The 20400-nt window shown below is 36.7% G+C and overlaps 1 protein-coding gene across 14 annotated transcripts in view; it reads left to right on the top strand.

Moving 5' to 3' along the window:
- TENM3 (teneurin transmembrane protein 3) overlaps positions 1-20400 on the top strand; it is a 469046-nt gene that overhangs the window by 288735 nt on the left and 159911 nt on the right. For 10 of the 14 annotated variants that reach the window (XM_068187008.1, XM_068187012.1, XM_068187010.1 and 7 more), the window contains one exon: positions 7571-7780. The exons of the other annotated variants lie outside the window; for them this stretch is intronic. In XM_068187008.1, the coding sequence (XP_068043109.1) occupies positions 7571-7780 (210 nt within the window). The remainder of the gene's footprint in view (positions 1-7570; positions 7781-20400) is intronic. 14 annotated transcript variants of the gene reach the window in all.

Raw genomic sequence — 20400 nt, 5'->3', positions numbered from 1 at the left:
TCCTTTTCATTTAACAATCTGCTGAGCAGCAGCTGTTAGCTTTTTGAAACAACCAAAATGCTTCAAAACATAAAGTGTTTGCTTCAGAAATCTGTGTCCGTTCTAAGGCATAACCATTTTTCTTAAGAAATCTTTCTCTTTTTTAGAAGATAATTGCCAATTTTATATTACCGAGTCTGGTTATTATACTATGCTTCCAAGAAGAAAAAAAAAAAAACAAATTACATTATTTCAGGCCATTATTTATCTTGCTTTCTAATGGATTAATTTTATTTTTCAAATCAATGTCCTTTGATTATGATCTGGTACAGTTTTAGCTTTCACAGTCTATAGAAGTAGTTGCAACTTTGTGAGTTAGAATACACGTCAATACATCTGTTTTGTTTAGAAGTGCTAACTTTTTGAGGAAATATACGAAAAATAGATGTCATTTGTGTTTAAAGTTTGCATCTGACATGAAGGCACAGTTCATCAGCACTCAGAAGGATTTGAAACTTCAAAAGTATACCTTGTAGTTCTTGGGTAAAAGGGTCATTATCCATTATGCTTACAAATAAAGCAAAATCCAAATGGAAAATCCACAACAGATCATAAGCATCATTTCTATGCATTTGAAAGCATTTGTTTTTAAAAGAGTTCTTGGCATGTAATTTCTTCTCACTGCAGTGTTTTTCACTGTAGGTGGATTCATACAGTCTTATTTATGTGTGTATATATTTGGAAGACTGTCTATGCATGTATTTCCTTGGGGAGGTCTTCACAGTAGCTACTACAGTGGTCAACTCTGGTATAAATAGATAAAGAGAACTGTGTTGGTTATAAATAATTGTTCTTTGTGTGCTATACAACAGCACTTTTTGATGGTTCCATTTGCATGTAGAGTATTAATTAAGAGATAACTGTCACTGCAGGTTGGCTGCAGAAGGCTGTGGGATCCAGCAGAGAGATAAATGCCAATGCCAAATCATACAGGTTGGAGAGCATACAGGAAATCCATAATGAAAAATTAGTTTAAAATTAAAACTCAGTTGTTACTAACTTACTGTTTTATATGCAGAGATGAAAAGGTCCAAAACACAGTCATTAAGGGTTGTACATACCAGGTGCAGGAGCTTGGGGGTTTTTAGGGGCTTTTTTGGGTCAATCTGCATGTCATACACTAGAAATTGAAATTTTGGGATGCAATCAATAAACTTGTTAGGAGGGTATAGGTGCCCTTTTTAACAAGAGTCTGTACAGCTTTCAGCACACTGGGAAGTCTTAGAACAGATTGCAAAGAGTCATCTCAGCTTGATTCAGAAGGCTTGTAAGTGTCCTTCATGTTTGAAAGTGTTTTGGTTTCTAATTAATTTAGCCAGAAGACATGTTATTTCTGACCTTCAAAAACACTGCCTGTCTCGTCCAAGTTTTACAAGATCCTTAAACTATTTTATTAAAAAAAAATAAAAAAATAAAAAAAATAGCAACCTGCCTTGTCCTGTTGTGAGCAGCAATGTACAAAATAGAGATATATAGCTATTCCTAGTGATCCGTTATATGTATAGCATGTTTTTCCACAGTATGGGGTCTGGGTTTGGGTTTATATGACGTAGTAGTGCCATTTAATATAACATGAAATCTTCATTTCCATTAACTCACCAGCCAAAATCCCATTAATTTCAGTAGTGAGATATCTACTTTGCAAATTGTAATTTAATACCATTTTCTTACTGACATTGAAGTCGGTAAGAATCGCTTTACCACTTCAAAATAAGACTCTCCTTCTGTGTGCTTGAGATGTAGATAGAGGAATTTTTTTTTCTTCAGTCTCAGTGACAAGGGCTGCCAACACTGTGAATGGAAAAATGCATTGTTCTGCCATAGCTAAACAGCCTAAACAGAGCTGTCTACTGTTGTATTGCTTTAAGCAGCCATCAGAAGTTGTACATAAGTTAGATATAGGATTTATGCAGCCTGATTGAGGTTAAAGTAATGGCCCTTCAAATTTTTATAGTGAAATTACTTTTTCAAATATGTAACTTGCAGTGCATCTTATGGAAGTTGTTAATGCCAGGTTTTTAGGGACAATCTAGATATATGTTCAGCATTAAAGAAATTCATGAAGCAATGAAAACTACACATTTTTAAGGTAATATTTCAGCTCAGGAAAGTTTTTGTTGCTTCATGAATTATTGTCAGAAAAATCTGATTTATAATAAGAATAGAAAATAAACAAGTTTTTTTTTTCTTTCTTCTTAGTATCATTGCCAGCAAAATCTCTCTGCTTTAAGAGTTTGAATCTAGTGGGAAGATTTCGTAAGTGCACATGGTCATCTATTTCAGCCCGTCCACCCTGCAACAGCAGGTCATTACTACTGCTTCTCTCCCATCTCACTTTTCTCCTAAGTGCCATTTTCTAAAAGTGTCTAGCACTACTTTCTCTAAAATACATCTAGTGGAGATGCAGTTCATCCAGGCACTCATTGGTGTTGTTGAAGCAGAGTGTTTCTGTAGCAACTGGTGACCTATAGAGGATGAGAGCTGAGCAGTTGTTGGGTTCATTCTTAGCAATACCATGTAAATAAGCTTAAATGCTTCAAAGAGCTTTTTTCTTTTTTTTTTTCTTTTTTTTTTTTTTTAAGGGAAGGCAGCTTGTACATAACTGTAAACTGGGGTTGTGGCCAGGTGGACGTGCCTGAGGCTCTGGGGTTGAAGGTACAGCTCTGCCCTGCTCTGCCCCCAGTCCTTCCCAAACTCTGCAGCAGCCCCACTCTCTTTCCCTGGTATGATACCTGTGGTGTTGGGCAGCACCAATTGACAGAGGCTCAGCTTTAGACTTAGTTAAGCCTTAATATACTTAATACAGGAATTCCTGTACTTTACTACCAGTCAATTGTTGCAGTCTTTCCCACTGTTTATTTGCTATCTTTTTATGGGTTGCACTTAGCATACTTGTCCCTTTGAGCTTTTGAATATGTGACATCAGTTCTGCTTCCAGTTTTTAATTTGTGCCATGTTTTAGATCAGTGCTGATTGTGGCAGAGAACACCGCCCTTTTTTTTAACATAATTACCTTGTACATATGTATTTAATGTATCCATTATTAGCTCAGGTGTATTTCTTTTTTAATGTTCTTCTTACAACCTGTTTTCTTTGTGTTTTACTTTCTTTGGGGACTCATATCCTTAGAAAATCTATTCATCTCTTCACATATTGCTATATTGAATCTGTTCTTGCTGGAGTTTGGCTGTATTTTACATTTTCATGTAAGATAATTTTTGAAGTACATAAAGATCATTTCAAGTCATATGTTTTCAATTAAGAAAATGCCAACAAAATAAAGTGTGTTCTTCCTCATAACTGACCTAAAACATGAGATTGAAATACTCTTAAATCCAGTATATTTGCCTGTGAAAAATACCTTACTGTTGAATCAAGTTCACATATTAAAAACAAGAACTTTTGCTATTTTAAAATGCGGGCAAGAAAGTCAAAGCAGAACAACCAAATGTTTTGCTAGGTGGATACAAAAGGAGGAAAATGGGGAGAAAATCAGAAATTGTATTTTTTGTGGGTTTTGTTAGAATGAAATATTCTTAGTGTTGTATACTTCTAAGATGAATAGAAAAAGTGTTGTAATCAATCTAATTGGCTTTTTTCATACTTAATAATTTTTATGATTTATAAATGTGTTTGTTACAACTTGAAGAGGGGATATTGCCAAATATTTTTAAATGCCTTTCATTCCATGTAAAAAAAGAATTGGAAAGGAATATGCACATCATTTATGATTCCTCTAGAAAGTGTGTTAAGTTTTTTTTTTTCTTAATGTGTAGCTTATTCTATAAATGGCAGTATAGATAGCGATCTCTCTTTTCACTTGGAATCAAAGACGAGCTCACTGCAAAAATCTGCCAGTTCTGGATGAAATTGTACAGAAATACGTGTCCCAGCTGGTTGGCCTAGGGTTCTTGTGAAAAATTGGCTCATATTACAGCTAGCTTCCTTTTCTCTGCAGACCATGTAACTTTGTGACAAGAAAGCAACAAAAGAAGGGCTAAGGAGAATAGCCATCCTTTATAGGGTGAAGGGGGAAAATACAGTGATGAAGATGAGGAAGAGTCTGATGTAACTTAATGCCTTCTTCACCTCAGTCTTTAATAATAGTAAGACCAGCTGGCCTCAAGGTCCCCAGCCCCTTGAGCTGGGAGACAGGAATGGGGAGCAGAACAAAGCCCCTGTAATCCAAGAAGAAATAGTCAGTGACCTGCAATGCAAATTACACAACCACAAGTCTATGGGGCTCGAGCCAGGGGTACTGAGGGAGCTGGCAGAAGAGCTCAGCAAGCCACCTCCAGTCATTTACCAGCAGCCCTGGTTAAGTGTGGATGTCCCAGGTGACTGGAAGTTGGATAATGTGACCCCTATCTACAGGAAGGGCCAGATGGAGGTTCCAGGGAACTCCAGACCTGTCAGCCTGACCTCAGTGCCGGCAAGGTGATCTCTGCCAAGCAGATCATCTTGAGTGCCATCATGCAACATGTACAGGACAAACAGGGGATCAGGCCCAGCCTGCAGGTGTTTACAAAAGGCAGGTTCTGCCTGACCAACCTGGTCCCCTTCTGTGACAAACTGACCCATTTAGTGGATGAGGAAGAGGCTGTGGATGTTGTCTACCAAAACTTAAGTTCTTGACACTTTCTCCCACAACATTCTCCTGGAGAACCTGGCTTCCCATGGTATGGCTGGGTGTCCTCTTTGCTGGGTTAAAAACTGACTGGATGAGCAGGCCCAGAGAGGTGGTGGTGAATGGAGTTGCACCCAGCTGGTGAATAGTCAGTAGAGTTCCTCAGGGCTCTGTACTGGGGCTAGTCCTGGTTACATTTTTTATCAGTGATCTGAAGGAGATGAAGTGTGCCCTCATTCAGCTCACAGATGACACCAAGTTGGGCAGGAATATAGGTGTGCTAGAGACTGGAAGGTTCCACAGAGGGATCTGGACAGTCTGGATCAATGGGCTGAGATCAATTGTAGGAGGTTCAACAAGGCCAAGTTCTGGGTCCTGCACTTAGGTCACAACTCCATGCAATGCTACAGGCTCAGAAAAGAATGGCTAGAAAGCTGTCTGGCAGAAAAGAACCTGGAGATGCTGGTCAACTGCCAGCTGAACATGAGGTAGCAGTGCTTCAGGAAAGTTTATCTTGAATATTAGGAAAAATTTCTTCACTTAAAGGGTGATCACAACTTGGAACAGGCTGCCCAGAAAAGTGGCTGAGTCTACTCCTGGAGGTGTTTTACAGACACGTAGAGGTGGCATTTAGGGACATGGTTTAGTGGTGGACTTGCAATGCTGAGTTAAAGGTTGGACTCAGTGATCTTAAAATTCTTTTCCAACCTAAATGATTCTACAATTGTAAGACCTGTCTGCTAGAATTAGGTTTATTTATAAAAAGTTGGGTAACTTCCTGGTGGTCTTACAGCCCTAATCAACTGATTTTTGCAGTAGCAGAGATCTGTCCCTGCTGGGGGTAGTGGTGGGAGCTTTGCTAATCACCCTTGCACTTCCACCCTGCACCTGACAAATGGTGTTTTCTGAGCTGAGAAATTCAGTAAACCAGGACACCCAAGTGGTGCATGTTCCAGATGGCTACTCATCAGTGCAGTGCAGTGTCAGCTAGCCATGTAGCACTGAGACAATTAATAGTTTTGAATAAATGAGGGAGTTTACAAAACAATTAAGGAACCTTGGACGTGACACGTTTTCAGGCAACGTGTTTTGTGTGATTATGATTTGTGCAATCAAGGCTCTGTTATGCCTGAAAGGTAATGAGTGTAAATTGAGAAGGAGAAAGGAAGCATATTGAGAGGTGCTATATATAAAGTCCAAAGATACTACTGAAATGTTGACTTGCTTCAGACAGTACATATACATCTGGAACATATTACTGCAGCTCTCCTCTAAGAGAGGTCCAAAGCAAGTAAAGGAGGCTTATTCCAAGATTTTAAAAAAAATTACTATACCCCCTACTTTCTTTTATTGGAACTATTCAAAAAATGAAATATAATGGCTACCTAAATCATTTTATCATAAATAATGCATTAAATATTGCATCAAGAAATAACCACAAAGTCAGGTTACTGAAGCAAGCATGTGAAAAATCAAAGTGTAGCAAGAAAACCTGTTGGCATTTTATCTTGAGCCACAAAATATGCCCATTCCCTACTCTAAATTCAGAAGTTGAGCCCTGTAAAATGTTGTTCCCCCATACTTTTTATATCCCTCATTGTAAACCTTGGGTTTTACACAGGAGCTACTTGACTAATAGTAAGTGCTCACTTTCCTTCCAGGACCAAGCCTGCATCTTAAATTATAATAATATATGTTGTGCTGTTCAGTACAAAAAGGGGTAAATGATATGTGGAAGTATTAAGTGAATAGTTTGTGGTGAGGCTTTCATAGGTTTCTTCCCAATGAAGCCAATTGGTAAGGACTTAGCAACATGTTTTAGAGATATTTAAGATACTATATGATGGTATAAACTGAATGTGAAAGAAAAAAAATAATTAGCATGATTCTACCAGGGTACAAGGGAGGTGGAGGGAAGGTAATTCAAGCTACTGGTGCCAGTGAGAAGCACAGCACCTCTGCAGCATAACTATACTTCTAAGTACCATAAAACCAAATCATTATATGATGAAAAAAAGGCCCTTTTCCTCTAATTTAAATTTAGATTTATAGTTATGAATTATAACCATGTAGATTAATCTAATTTTGGTTTTAACATAAATTATGTAATAAAGCTTCTTCATATTCTGGCACATTCCCCACCTACAGACAACAACACTTTATTCAAAAGTAGTCCAGCAATCTTACTCTGAGTAAGATCTGTGATCAATAAAGACTATAAAGAACCTATATATTCATAGGGTAGATTAGATAATTCTTTCTCTGTTGCATTCTGGCCTAATTATTGTTTAATTGAAGGACTAAATGCGTTGTTATGATATCCTAAGGCGTTATTTAAATCTGTCTTCCTCCATGATGACTTTAAGATACTTTCAAGATGCAGGAATGGGATGTAGTCATTGCGTATACGTGTTTTAAAATGACTTGTGCAGGTGGACAAAAGTTTGACAGGTGAAACATTTTGATAGGTTTTAAATGACATGTGTCTGAGAAACACTGCTCTGCTGAAAACTAAAAGTTCTGTCAGAGTAACCTGTGGTAGAAATTTACAGCGGTGAGTTTCCCTGTATGTGTGAACTTGGAAAACTGTCCTGTTTCTCTGTTTCTGTGTCTGCTTATTTGTGTTACTTTATTGCACTAGTAGATTTTAGACAGGAGTGTCTCACTGAAAGAAGCAATCCTATATGATAAACACTGTTCATTGAAATATCAAGTCATGGCATTATGTTACGGTTTCTAAAACACTTAAACCAGTTTATTTTAGGCAATCGTCATATTTTCTTTGTCCATCTTTTTTCCTTGTTTGAAGTAGAATATTCATATTTTGGTGATAATAGAAATAAATTATTTGTTTTTCATGTGATATCTTGACCCATATTTTAAATGCTTTTTATTTTTTTATAGGTCCTCCCATGCCATCCTCCTCATCTAGTCCATCAGTTACTGAACATTTACACTCCCCTCCTCCATCACCCAATCTCCATGACAACCAGAGGTGGTTATTAAGTAATAATGCCAGCCAGCCAGTTCAGGACTCTGATACAGATGAGGACTATACTGCCGGCTCATATCTAGTACAGACCAGTGATAATCCAGTATCTGTCCCAGGTCATGGTAAGAAGAGGACACTTTGTCCATAGTTTAAATACCCTTTTGTTTTCCATCTTCTTTAAAAATTGTCTAACAAAACTTAAATATATCAAAATGACTCTGTATTTTAAACTGATTTTTTCCATAAATGTCACAAATTGTTTCTATTTTACTATAAGAGAAGCAAGAGTAAAAAATAACCGCTAAAATAGAAAAGATCATTTAAGTCATTTAACAGGTAATGCTTATGTGAAGCAGTAGCTATTAATGATTTATTATGTAATCTAGTTTTTAGCAAGTGACTAACCTTTAGTTGTACTTTTTAAAGGGTACACTGAAGTTGGTTAAGTTGTCATGATATTTAGCGTCAGAATAATGTAAAAGTTGTCTTTTACTACCTCATCAAGTTTAGCAGGTTCCAACTGTTCCTGTGATTTCCTAAGGGAAGGAAAGGAGGATTTTTTTACTGGATAGGGCCCTCAAGAGTGTGGAAAAAAACTCCAAAGAGAGCTGTGAGATGACAGGAGGCAGTGGTGGCTTCTGAGATATATGTTTGCACGTTTCTCTTCCAACCAGTATCAGTAAGCAAAAGGAGTGACATACTTTAAACACCAGTGCCTGCTTACACACTGTGCCCAAAGAAACCACTTTTTTTCTTTTTTTTCTTTTTTTTTTTCTTTTCATATGAGAAAATATATTAGCCACAGGTTTCCATTTTTGTTGCATGACTGAACAGATTTTCTTGGTGTAGGCATAGGCAGCCTGGAAGATAATTTTTTTTTTAATTCACAGCCCTTCTCAGGTAGATCAGCAAAGCTTGGAACATGCCACTTCAAATTCTAAGAACCATTTCTGTCTTTTGATTGTTAAAATCTCACCTGCAGATGAACCACTAGAGGGGGTATGGAGAAATATTTTTCTGCAGATTGCACATCAGCTGATTGGACAGAATTATTTTGCCAAGCATAACACTAAATTTGAGCTTCTCTTCTTAGCTTTAAGTGGAGTTTTGGTGTTGTGTCTAAAAGGCCAGTCTGCTAAGAGCACTAGGATATGTGAATTTGACACACTGGATTAAGGTCTTTAAAATTAATGATAACTTCATTTTTGCATGTTGAACTTGCTCAGTATTTAATCTGGGAAGAACTCAAAAAATGGTCATGCATTGTCATAATCAGGGTATGCTATCTTTCTTTTATCTCTAGGAATATGAAATCTGTTAGAAAATATATTCATTATCCAAAAGATAGCCTGACTTAGTTCAATAAGTCAATATATTTAGGTTACTATATCCTCCAACCCTTCTTTTATAAATGAAAAATGCAAAAGCAAGACAAAATTGCTAAAAATTTTGAATAGCTGGGAGGATCTGTGTGCATCTCTTAGGAAGCTAGTAAATGTTCATCATTCCTCTAGATTTTAGTCTTTTTGTTGCTTCTGAAATTTTGAACAGTTGATTGCCAGTGAATTTAACAACCTTCAGGAATGTTCCTTAACTTGTTTCATCCCAGACAAGCTAAATTAATTTCATCTGATCCTGTGTCAAGTCAAGTCTCAGTCTTTTAACAGAACATCAGAGGGGTTTTGATTACAAGTAGGACAGGAGTTAGCACTGTGGTATGTGTTGAGACAGTTGTTCTTTGTAAGCCTTTTGCTAAGCAGGAGGAAGACCCAGCATATTCTGCAAGTATATGTTCTTTTTCCTTTTCCCTCTCTCTTCCCACTGATCTCCCCTGTATCCTCTACCTGCAGATGTCTGATATTCACCCCTTCAGAGTGTATGTGTGGTAGAAGTGCTTGCAGTTCCTGCTGTCAGATGATCTTTCTCTCCACAAGATTAGACTTCTTTTTAGAAGTGCCTCAGCTTGCTAAGCACATATACTCTATGTATAGTGATTGCCATAATTTGAGTCAGGCTTGTTGCTTTTCTGCTGGTTAAGTAGAAGATAATAGCTCTTCAGGTAGCGGACTTCCATTTCCACAGTCAGCTGCAAAATGAGGATTTGTGTTACTGGAAGAAAGATTCCTTTCACTCAGCACATAAATGAATATTGCTTGGATTATCTACCTGATTTGCTAACGCTTGGTTTCTCATAACATATGCTGATGGCCTGTCGGTGGGGAAAAAGTATGTTCTTTGTAAAACAGGGAAAAGCAGAATTTAGTAAGTTAGCTACAACTTTCTTCTACTTGATGGTATGCATGGTTGTGTAGCATGGCATTGTAGTATGTGGATCTCTCAAATTCTATCCTATCAAGTCAATATCATTTAATTGTAGTCTTTAGTATGCTATTATTTGATTATTGCATTTTCTTTAGCTAAAATGGTAAGTAATGCAGGATGTGTAGCACTTTCATAGAAAGAAGGGTTTTTTTTTCACCAGTTGTCTTTTCTTTTGCATCTTCATGTAAGCTTTCAATGCTATCTAATCTTAATGGGTTCGAAGTAAATCCAGTGCCATATTCCAGATGACTTTGTCCAGTGTTTTTGTTGGCAGAGGGTGAGAGATCACTGCTGAAGCATTTAGGGATAAAAAAAAGTGCTGACTGAAAACAATTATATTATTGAACTGCTTTCAGTTATATTGACTTTATCTGAATAGCAAGTTGAATTAACATCTTCTTAGTCTATTCAAACATCTGATTGTTTTCCTTTAGAATGAGTCCATTTGACCAATGTATTTTATTTGATTGGCTCACTCAAAATTTAAAGGATCTGAATATGTGTGTACAATTATATTGATCTATGGTGCTGGGTTTGATTAGTTTGTTTTGTTAACCAATGGGAATTAGGTTTCTTTTCTGGAATTAGCTTAAAGAGCAAAGAGAATTAGTAAAATGAGTTATCAGATGCTTGCCACGAGAAGCTACGGTCTTCATGGAAGTATTACTAGTAGCTTTAAAAATTCAGATCAAGTGAGGACTGTTGTGGACTGTTTAGTAGGAATAATTTAGTTTCTCTAAGAGCGGTGTGTTAGTAAGTCATGAAATTCAGGAGGAGATAAATTTTAGGACCATCAGTTACAACTCTTCTTTTACATAGCATCTCTGATTAATTCTACTTGTTCCTCTTCTTCAGGGTGCAGCTCATTATAGAGCTGAGAACTGTTCCAGCAGTCAGATTGTTTGCCTACTGCTATCAGAACAATTTATTTATTACATTTATTGTTTTTAGAAAGAACAGCAAAATGGTTTATAATAAACAGGGACATCTGAATACATATGCAGGGAAATGAAACAGTTGTTAAAGTGAGAGGGAGAGTAGAGTGAACTGGGAGCTGGGAGGAAAGAATTCTTGAATGTGATTAAGTTGGAGGGCTTCCTTATGTCACTAAGTCTGCTTATAAAAAACAGAAGTCATGTAGTATCTGTATTTAGCCATTTTGATAAATTTCTTAATCTTTTTCCATGAAAAGTTACAGATTAGACAGAATTTGGAGGGAAATTTATTGAGATTAGTAGCAGCTTATCTTTTAACACAGAATTTAATATAATGAGAAATAAAGTGCTAAATTCTTAGTTTAAGCAGAGAGTATGAAGACAAGGTATAGTTAATATTTAATGCTTACTGCTGACAATGAAATTGAAGAGTCTGAATTAGAAACTCAGACTCGAGAATTTTTACCCCTAAATTGGAGATATTATGGGAGAACCAGAAAATGCAAAATAGAGAAGGATGTATTTCACAGCAGCATTTGTATAGTGCATTTGAACATCACGGTTCTCGTGTTTCTTAGTAACAATTTGTGATGATAGTTAATGTAATGGGAAGACCTGAAATAAATTCAATATAATATAAACTGGTTTTCAGTTGTCCTTGATCAAGGATCTGCCAGGTAATGCACAATAAACAAGATTTTGCTCTAACCACATGGGAATTGCAGATTGATGGGCTTTTCAGTTCAAAATGGCTAAGCCTTCCTACAAATTTGGAAATCTAGAGCACAACTCTGAATTTAAACTTGTGAAAGAGAAAAAAATAATGTAATAAAGCTGGTTGAATGAAAAGGTATTTGAACTCTCTGCATTTGGAGCTCTCATTGTAGGACATCTCACTCTACCAAATGTGCTGTGGCATAATTCTCCTATACATTAAGGACTTTAGTTCATGATGATTCATTAGAACTTGATGGAAGAGCATATACAGAAGGATCTGCCATACCGAAATATTGTTTTTATTATCCCACAATGTCAAGAAGCCAAGGTCAGAACCTTTTGCTTTTGTTCGGGTACCTGAGGGAACAGGTGCCCAATGCTCAAGGCTGGCACTAGTAAAGACCAGATATAACACATGTACAGAGCATAGATGTGAATTTTATTAGGAGGTTTTTAGGGGTTTTTTACTCTTCAGATTTTCCCTCCAACTCTGATGTTCTCTACATAGATACCACAATTCATGTATAACCAGCATAATTTAACAATCTGCCTCACTTCTGCCTTTTTCTTGCCACAAAGAGCAAAATGAAATGGAAGTGTGATTTGAAATGCACACAGGGATTTGTGCTATAAGTTAGTGGAAGATGCTAGTGACTTCTAAGGCATCTTTTCTTCCCTTGCAGCTCCTATCAGGGTGGGAAGAGGAAAATGGGATTTTTCCCTTCATACCCAACTGGATTGTGAGAAGGTTGGAAATAACCTGTGAATATTGAAAAAACCCATGGCAAATTAAGTCTTAGCCAATGTGGAAGTACCTTGTGTGGTTTTCTGGTAGTCCTGCTTTAGTGCCTACTAAAACACTTCCCAGTCCTTACTCCATCTCTGCTTTGCCATAGTTACGGCACAACGGAAGTTGCACGTGCTGGTGAGCTAGAACTTGGCAGCCAGGCTGTCACCTGCCATGTAATTTCACAGAAGGAGTTATTTTGATATCCTAGAATATTCTTAGTAGGAAGAGACCCACAAGAATCATTGAGCACAACTTTTAAGTGGATGGCCCACACAGGGATTGAACCCACAATGTCGGTGTTATTAGCACCATGCTCTAATGAACTGCATTTTAGTAGGTTAGGTTATTGGGGAATAAAAGGAGAGGGAAGGGGGTGTGAGGGTGTTCTAGGACACAAGGAAACACATTTGAGGTCATGAGATTAAATGCTTTAAAACTCTTCAGTTTTTTTTTGCAGTGAAGTTTATATATTTACTTCTTTTCCTTTTCATCATTCTCAGAACTTTCAGTCATCTGGAATCTCTGAGGGTATCCACATGCCTTATTTTCATTGTTGTCTTACACATTGTTTAATGAGAGTTTTATCTCTTATCTCATAATTCATGATAAATTAAATTTTGTCATTGTTGTATCAGTACATACAATTTGTCCTCAGGTCTGACACTGACCCTAGAACATGTTACTTTAAAAATCAACTCAGACCTGTTTGGATTGAAATATTCTGTGATAGTAAATTAGGATTAATAGTTCAAACTAGGAGGAGTTGTATTGAAGAACATCATGGGGATATCCTATAATCTTGGTTTTATTTAACATCCTCATTAGTTATATGGATGACAGAGTAAAAATGGCACTAAAAATTTCCCAATGATACTAAATAGCAAGTGTTCTAAGTGCCAGCTAGAGACAAAATGTTAATAGAAGAGGGCAAGAAAAGATGATTAATTGTATAGCCAGAAACTAATAAAATGAAATTAGAACTGAAAAATATAAGCTGGTCTAAAGTGCAGTTTATTCAGGAAAAATCTAAGGAGAAATGGTCATAGAGTTTTAATTAGGCGTTAATCTGCAGCATGATCTGACTCATGAGTACGGTTGGAGCTGCATTTACAAATATATCAGCAAAGAGAGATTCCTAGGTATAGCATCAATGGAATATCAGTTTGGAATTCAGACATCTTGCTTCTTCAAATTCCTGTCAAATTCTCTTATTGTTCTTTATTTTACTGTTCAGATATATGTGTATGAAAACAGTTATGAGGTTGGAGGTATTACTATATGGGAGTAGGTAAGAGATTAAATTTTGGCTCAATATGTGGCCTAAGCAATAATTAATTGCTGGCAAAGAGAAGCTAATAACCAGAGATAGAATGGAACATGTTGCATGCAGTGTGGGGATACAATTAAAAGTAATAGGATGAAAATAAGGAGAGGAAAGATTAGGCACATGGTTAGGAAAAACGGTTTAACAGTAAACTACGTTACGTTAAGATATCAAAGGCTGTCCCAAGGAAGTGACAGAAGCTCTGTAACTTTCTAACATGATACTAAAACAAATAAAAATGTAACTCGTACTGCTGAGAACAAACCCACGTTCAATTAGGAGAAGGTGGACTGAGGTAACCTCCTGGAGCTTTTCTAGTAGTACTTGTGTGCATTTCAAATCAGGTATATGTGAGTTTGGAGTTTATGACAGATTTTCTTACTAAGCTATGGCTACGCCTGTTATGTTGGCAGCCTGCATGTTGAAATACATTGCCTGTTTAAATGTAACAGAAAATGATTTTTTTCCTGTAGCCCAGACCTCACTCTGAAATTGTCCAGACCTTCCACAATAAATCATTTACAAAACAGCCGCTTTCCCTTCCCACGTGCTGGACTGTTTTATATCCTGCAAAATTACAAAATAAGATTCCCAGTTCTCAGTGAAAACTGCCAATGTCTTCTGGGCATGTACATACTCATGTAAATATTTTGTAAGCAAAAATGCTTGATACCCATAAATTCACAATGCCCGTGATGCTGAATAGAGGTACTTGACAAGCTTTCTGTAAATACAGAATAAGTTCATGTTACAAAAATACATGCTGACTTTTTTTCTCAGGTCAGAGACAGTTTTGTTTCAGCCAGTGTGTAGCAGTGCTTGCAGCCTTCCTTGGTAGCTACAGAAGCACGTAAATCTCTTATGGTCCAAAGTCTGATATTGCAGGAAGGCAAATATCTTTCAGGAACTACAGATCAACAGATTTAGCTGTTCCACTTGCTTGGGGCAAATCTAGTTGTCTTAAAAACTTGAAAATTGTGTCTTGAATGCTAGCCAGTTTATTTTTTATCTTTTTGATATTTGATTTCAATTTCATGAATCCATCTTTTTATCCTCTTTCATTGGTTTTTAAGCCAAAATTCTGTCAACATTGTTCCCTTAATGTACAAAAATGTACATTTGTTCAGTTTAATTAAGCATTCAGTCTGTTTGCCAAGAGCAAATTACAGTTCCCCAATCTCACCCTCACCCTTCCAAAATCAAATTTTGCAAAGTGGTGGGCAATTACTTCTCATATCTGATTGTTGTAAGTCATGTTTTACTCCTAAGAGATTTTTGTAGTTTTCAATCTCTTACTATGTTAATTAATAGAAGAGCCAAGACCCAATTATTTCTTCTCAGATTGTGGCCTTTGTAGCCTTCAAAGAACAGTCTCCCCCACACCTCCTGTATCATTAGCCGCAAAAATATCTTTTCCAGAGATGATTTTGGCCTTTTCACGAATCAAAGGATTCAGAGTGACAAATTATCCATCTTATACTCGAATGCATGCCAGATGGGACAACCTGCCAACTGTGTATCGTAGTGCGGATATGATCTGATGTGGAGACATTTTCTCCACTCCTTCTTCCCCATCAAAAATCATATTACAGAAAATCAGGCAATTTAAAAAAATCTGTGAAGATACATTCATTCTGAAATTCAGTGAAACATAAAAGCAGAATATCGTTTTACTGAAGGAAGAATGCTGCACCCAAATGTCAGCCCACTTGAAGTGAACTAACGTGTACCTGGCGCGATAGATGAACATAAGAGTCACAAATGCATCCTTCCCTCTTGCCAGTGCTTGCACACACATCGTTTCCTTTGACTGCTTGATTACAGAACAGACATTCCTAATTGCAAGATAAGAAGCTTGAATTTAAATTCTGTCACCGTTTAATGGAAGAACCCTGAAGTCGCAATCAGGAACGAGGATGTACTGCTCTTGTGCAGAGAGTAGACTGTAAGAAATTTATGGTAGAAATTAATCTGTAATACAGAAGGTAAGAGGACAAGGAAACAGGCACATAGGGGGTTTATTTCCATTATAAATTACAAATCTGAGGACTTCACCCAGGTACTGCTTATGCTGACTTCCAGAGGAACAAATATTCTGTGAGTGCACAGCAAATGACTTGTAGGACATCAGGAGCAGATGCAAGTGTGTCACATCATCACATGAAGCTCTTTTATTTTGATTTTTTATTATTTTATTTTGGGAAAGGTCTAGTATTTTTAACTCTGTACTGCAATGCAAAATCTTTTTTTAAAAGCTATTTTTAGAAAAGGAGGACTCAAGATCTTACACATGTTCCCATGTGTTCATCACTTGGTGGCAACAGTCTGAATTTACAGTTTTACAAGCCTTTCTTATGAGCTCTAGTGCTCACCAATCCTTGATGGATTTGTGAATGCAGAAGTTCTTCTAGAAACATAGAATGAGTTGAAGATTGTGAGTTTTTAATAAAATATTTTTTTAAATACCTAGTTTATTCTAGAGTTGCAATGATTGCTATGGCCTGATTCTGTGCTTCTGAGGAATTGCTGTTGGATTAAATGGATGTTGCTAGTGGAGGTTAATACAGAAATCTGGTCATTGTGATGCAACTGCAATATACATTTTATTCTGTAGTGTTGAAAAGTTCCTGTAGCAAAAAAAAAAAAAAAAAATCATTTGACAAAAAATTTTAAAAATTCTGATTTGTCTTCTCATTGCCTTTGGGTTTGCATTTGAACTCTGTTCTCAGTAGCTGTAAGTTGGAGGATGATGTTTCAGTGCTTTAAACATGCTGCTTGCTGGAAGTAAACAGGGCTCTCAGAAATTCGGCTGGCAGATGCTTGTTGTAGTCTTTCATAGGAGGAATGCTAAGGATTTTGTGTTTGAGTCACTAAGCAAAAAAATAATGTGCATTGGATAATTGTGAAAACAGCTTATCTCCAAGTTGCTTTGAAAAGTGAAAAGCTAAACATTTGTCACCTTTAACATCCTTTATCTTTTTAAATATTATCAATAGTTTTAATAGTCTAAGGACTGTGCTTAAAGCATGAGTTTTCTGCTCTTCTCTCTCATATACAAACGATTTTTCCATTTAGTATCTTTCTGTGTCTGACGTAGCATTGACATGAATTTATTTGTCACTAACCCATTAGGAGTACACAGGAGTAGTAACCCTGCTTTTTAAGCATGCAGAGATCTGACTAGAAGGCACATCAGCCTTCCTTTCTCATGCAAGGCCAAGGATTCCTATTGTCAGATGCAGTGGGCATGAAAGCAGCAATTTTACAGCACAAAAACTCCAATAACATTTACTGCGGTTGGCTGAGATTGCAGTGCACACAGGCACTGCTCAGTCTTGGTTGCTTAAGCACCAGCTTCCCTTGGCTTTTTGCCAGCCTGCCCGCTCTAAAGAGACAAGTCCTTTAAGGCAAAAGAGTTTTCCTTGCAACTTGCTTTGGGGTAAACAGACCATTCAGGCATAGTTTATTGCATTACATACTTGACTATGCGTACTGGAATGCAGCAAAGTAATTGGTAGAATTATTTTAATCGTTAGAATTCATAGGTACGAGATATGTTCTCTGAGCCAGGAGGGAGGGGAAAGAAAAAAGTAAGGATGTTTCTATCTGCTAAGTTGCTGATCATTTATTACAAAGGTCTGAAAATACTCTCTCCTTGGGAATTCTGTATGTTTACACTACTATCCCTGCTACAGTTACAGAAAACAGAATTAATTTGCCTTTTTATTGCTATTCTTCTCTTGAAGATAAATCCCATAACAGTGAGCAGCAAGATGCAGTGTCAAAGAACAGCTCTGTTTATGTAACAGGATACTTTGTTTTCATTAAAAAAACCAAACAAAACAAAGTCCTTGTTTTGGAAATAGTGTAATCACAGAATACTCATAAATTAAAAGGAAGTCAGTTATTGTAAGTTTTGCCATCAATCCAACTCATCTTTGTGTTGAAAGGTACTCTATTTTGCAGTAATCAGCAGTAAACTTACCCCATTGTTGCCATAACCTAGAGACTCCAGGTGAAATGGTCTCTTAAATATTAGTTTGTATGCATTTCTTGAAGCATCAGTTTAACACTGCAGTAGCTATTCAAACAACATACAGTGGAGTTTATTTGTAATAAGCATGTTATATCTGAATATACAGGAGGCTGACTTATCACTGCATACAAAATACCAGCTGCTGTTGGTTGAGTCTTTTAGTTCATTCAGAAAGGTTCAAGGAAGAGTAAAGCTTTCCCTTGATTTTGTTGCTAGCAGTTGTGTGAGGGGGCTTGTTTTTCTGTTCATTCTTAAAAGCAATGAAACCACAAGGGTTTTTTGTTGAATGTGTCCTTCTTTCTCTTCAGTGGCATCCTACACTGTGCTCAGGAAAGCTTCAAAATACTGTCTGTGGTATTTCTTGAGTCCCTGGGTTACTTTCTGGTAACTTGTCCTCTGTGCAGTGGTGAAAAGGAGAGGATAGGGGTGACCTTGCACCCCCTTCTCTGTGTATACCAGCTTCGAAATTGCTTCAGAAAATAAGTGAAGCACTTCTAATGAATTGCGCTTTTGATTCTTTGAATCTGCACAGCGTCTCCATCAGGTTTTTACAGCTGGACTCTTCCTGTAATTGCTGCTGGGGTGAGATGCACAACATGGGGTTTTGGGGGCTAAGTACTTACATTGTTTTACTGGCCAAAAATATATAACATAGAGGGAGCGACAGACCTCATGGAATTCACACTTATATGTCTTCATGTTCTTCACCCCTTTCCGACATGCTGCTGATTTGCCAGCAGGCACTTTAGATGGGGATTAAAGAAATGGAAAAGCTAAGATACAGTTTCTTAAAGCAGCAGTGTATTAGTAAAGAAGTTGTTTGTTATGTCTGATACATGTCCAAAGATATGTTTATTTTTATTGGTACTGAAAAATTACAAAGAAGCACTTCACCGTTTTAATCTTGTTGACATCAGAATTTTTAGTAATGCTCAGAAAAAAAAAAAGTATCTACCAATAGAAACAATAATTGATACCTTATAATTTTAAATTTCCAAGTACTTTAGATCTTAATGTGTCTTCAGGTATGCAGCATTTGTGGCATATTTACCTGGATAATTCAAAAATAATAGGTCTTTTTTGTGCATTTTTCAAGCGATACAGTATAAAGTTGTTACTTACACCTTGTAATGTTTGGTTCTCAAAATTTCAAAATTCACTGCAGTATTTTTCTTCAGATGTCCTTCTTGATCTATTTCCTCAAGGCCTTTAATCAGTGGTGTGTAATATGGAATATTTTTCTGTTTGTTTATAGTTTTGTATGAATAACTCAAAATAATTGGCATCAGAATGTACCACAGTATCATGTATGGATCTCTTCCTTGCTCAAGTCGAATTATTTCTTTTTTTAATCTAGTCTCCCATTTAAAAGTCTTTGATGTCTCTCCTAATTGTAGTGAATTCTGGCTACTGTTGTGTACCTAAGCCAGTAAACAGGAAGGTAGAGATGGAGGATGGGTTAGATATTTTTAAAACTCCTTTCTGGCTTCTAGAAAGCCCTCCAGAATAAACTGCTTTGCGGGCCTTCTGGACTGGAGGCCCTGAGGGACATTCCCAGGCAGGGTGGAGGAATCAGCCAGTATACTTGCATTGTTTTGAGCCAGAAAGGGAAATATTTCCTTGCCCTATTATAGAGATTTATACTGTTAGCTAGACATTTAAAATTGCTGGTTTTTTAGAGAAAAACCAGCAGAATAATAATCAAGTAAAATACAGCCTGCCCAGATTCATTTAGTTGCTTTATCATTAGTAATACTCAGATCAACATTTCTGTTAAATAAATTTATCTGGAAGTTCTTTTGAAAAAGCCTTGAGCTCTGGGTGCAGCTTTGCTTCATTGTCATACAATAATTTTCTATGATCATGGCCACAACAGACCAGATTTTTTTCCCTCTCTGTGTATATAAAATTCCTTGAGAGAGAGTTAAAATTCAAACTAGTAAAGAATGAAATGCTTATACTTAGGCATTTAAACCACCTATGTGTAAAAGTAAGTACCCTGTAGTACCAGTTCTGTGTTAGGGAAGTTGAGGAAGCTTCCATATCCTTCATGCGTGCTTTAGCAATGTTGATGTTCTTGTATGGTGTGCTGCCCCAGATTTAATCTGTTCTGTCATATCTTAGGAACAGAGAGTGGCTATAAACTTCGCACCTGGAATCATAAACTGCTATGTATTTATGTATTTTTGAGTGATGGATTGAATGCTGCGTCTACAAAAAATTCAAGAAATTTGAAAGCAGAAAGAAAATCCAGAGAATGATTAAAAGATTGTTCGAGAGGGGGTTGTGTATGGTTAGTAGTATATAATTTTTCTAACACTAATCCTGAAATAATCAAATGTGAATACTAAATAGTCTATAAACAATGCACTAACTTTTCATCTTAGTGATGATAATTAGTGATTCTCAACTTGCACAAGTGCAAATAATGTCTTATATCCTGGCAGAATTAAGTTGTAGTTAATATATGCAAATGTTTCCATTTCCTGTTACTACACTCCCATGATTACAACAGAGCTGAAAATGTATTTAAAGAAATGTGAAAAGCATATTCCTGTGGTTACAAAGACTTGAACAATTCAGTGGCATTTGCAGACAGCCTTTGGGAAAAACTCTTG

Source organism: Anomalospiza imberbis, chromosome 4 (assembly GCF_031753505.1).
Source record: "Anomalospiza imberbis isolate Cuckoo-Finch-1a 21T00152 chromosome 4, ASM3175350v1, whole genome shotgun sequence".
NCBI lineage: Eukaryota > Metazoa > Chordata > Aves > Passeriformes > Viduidae > Anomalospiza > Anomalospiza imberbis.
The sequence above is the reverse complement of the archived record's forward strand: the minus strand, read 5'-3'. Positions and strand labels throughout refer to the sequence as shown.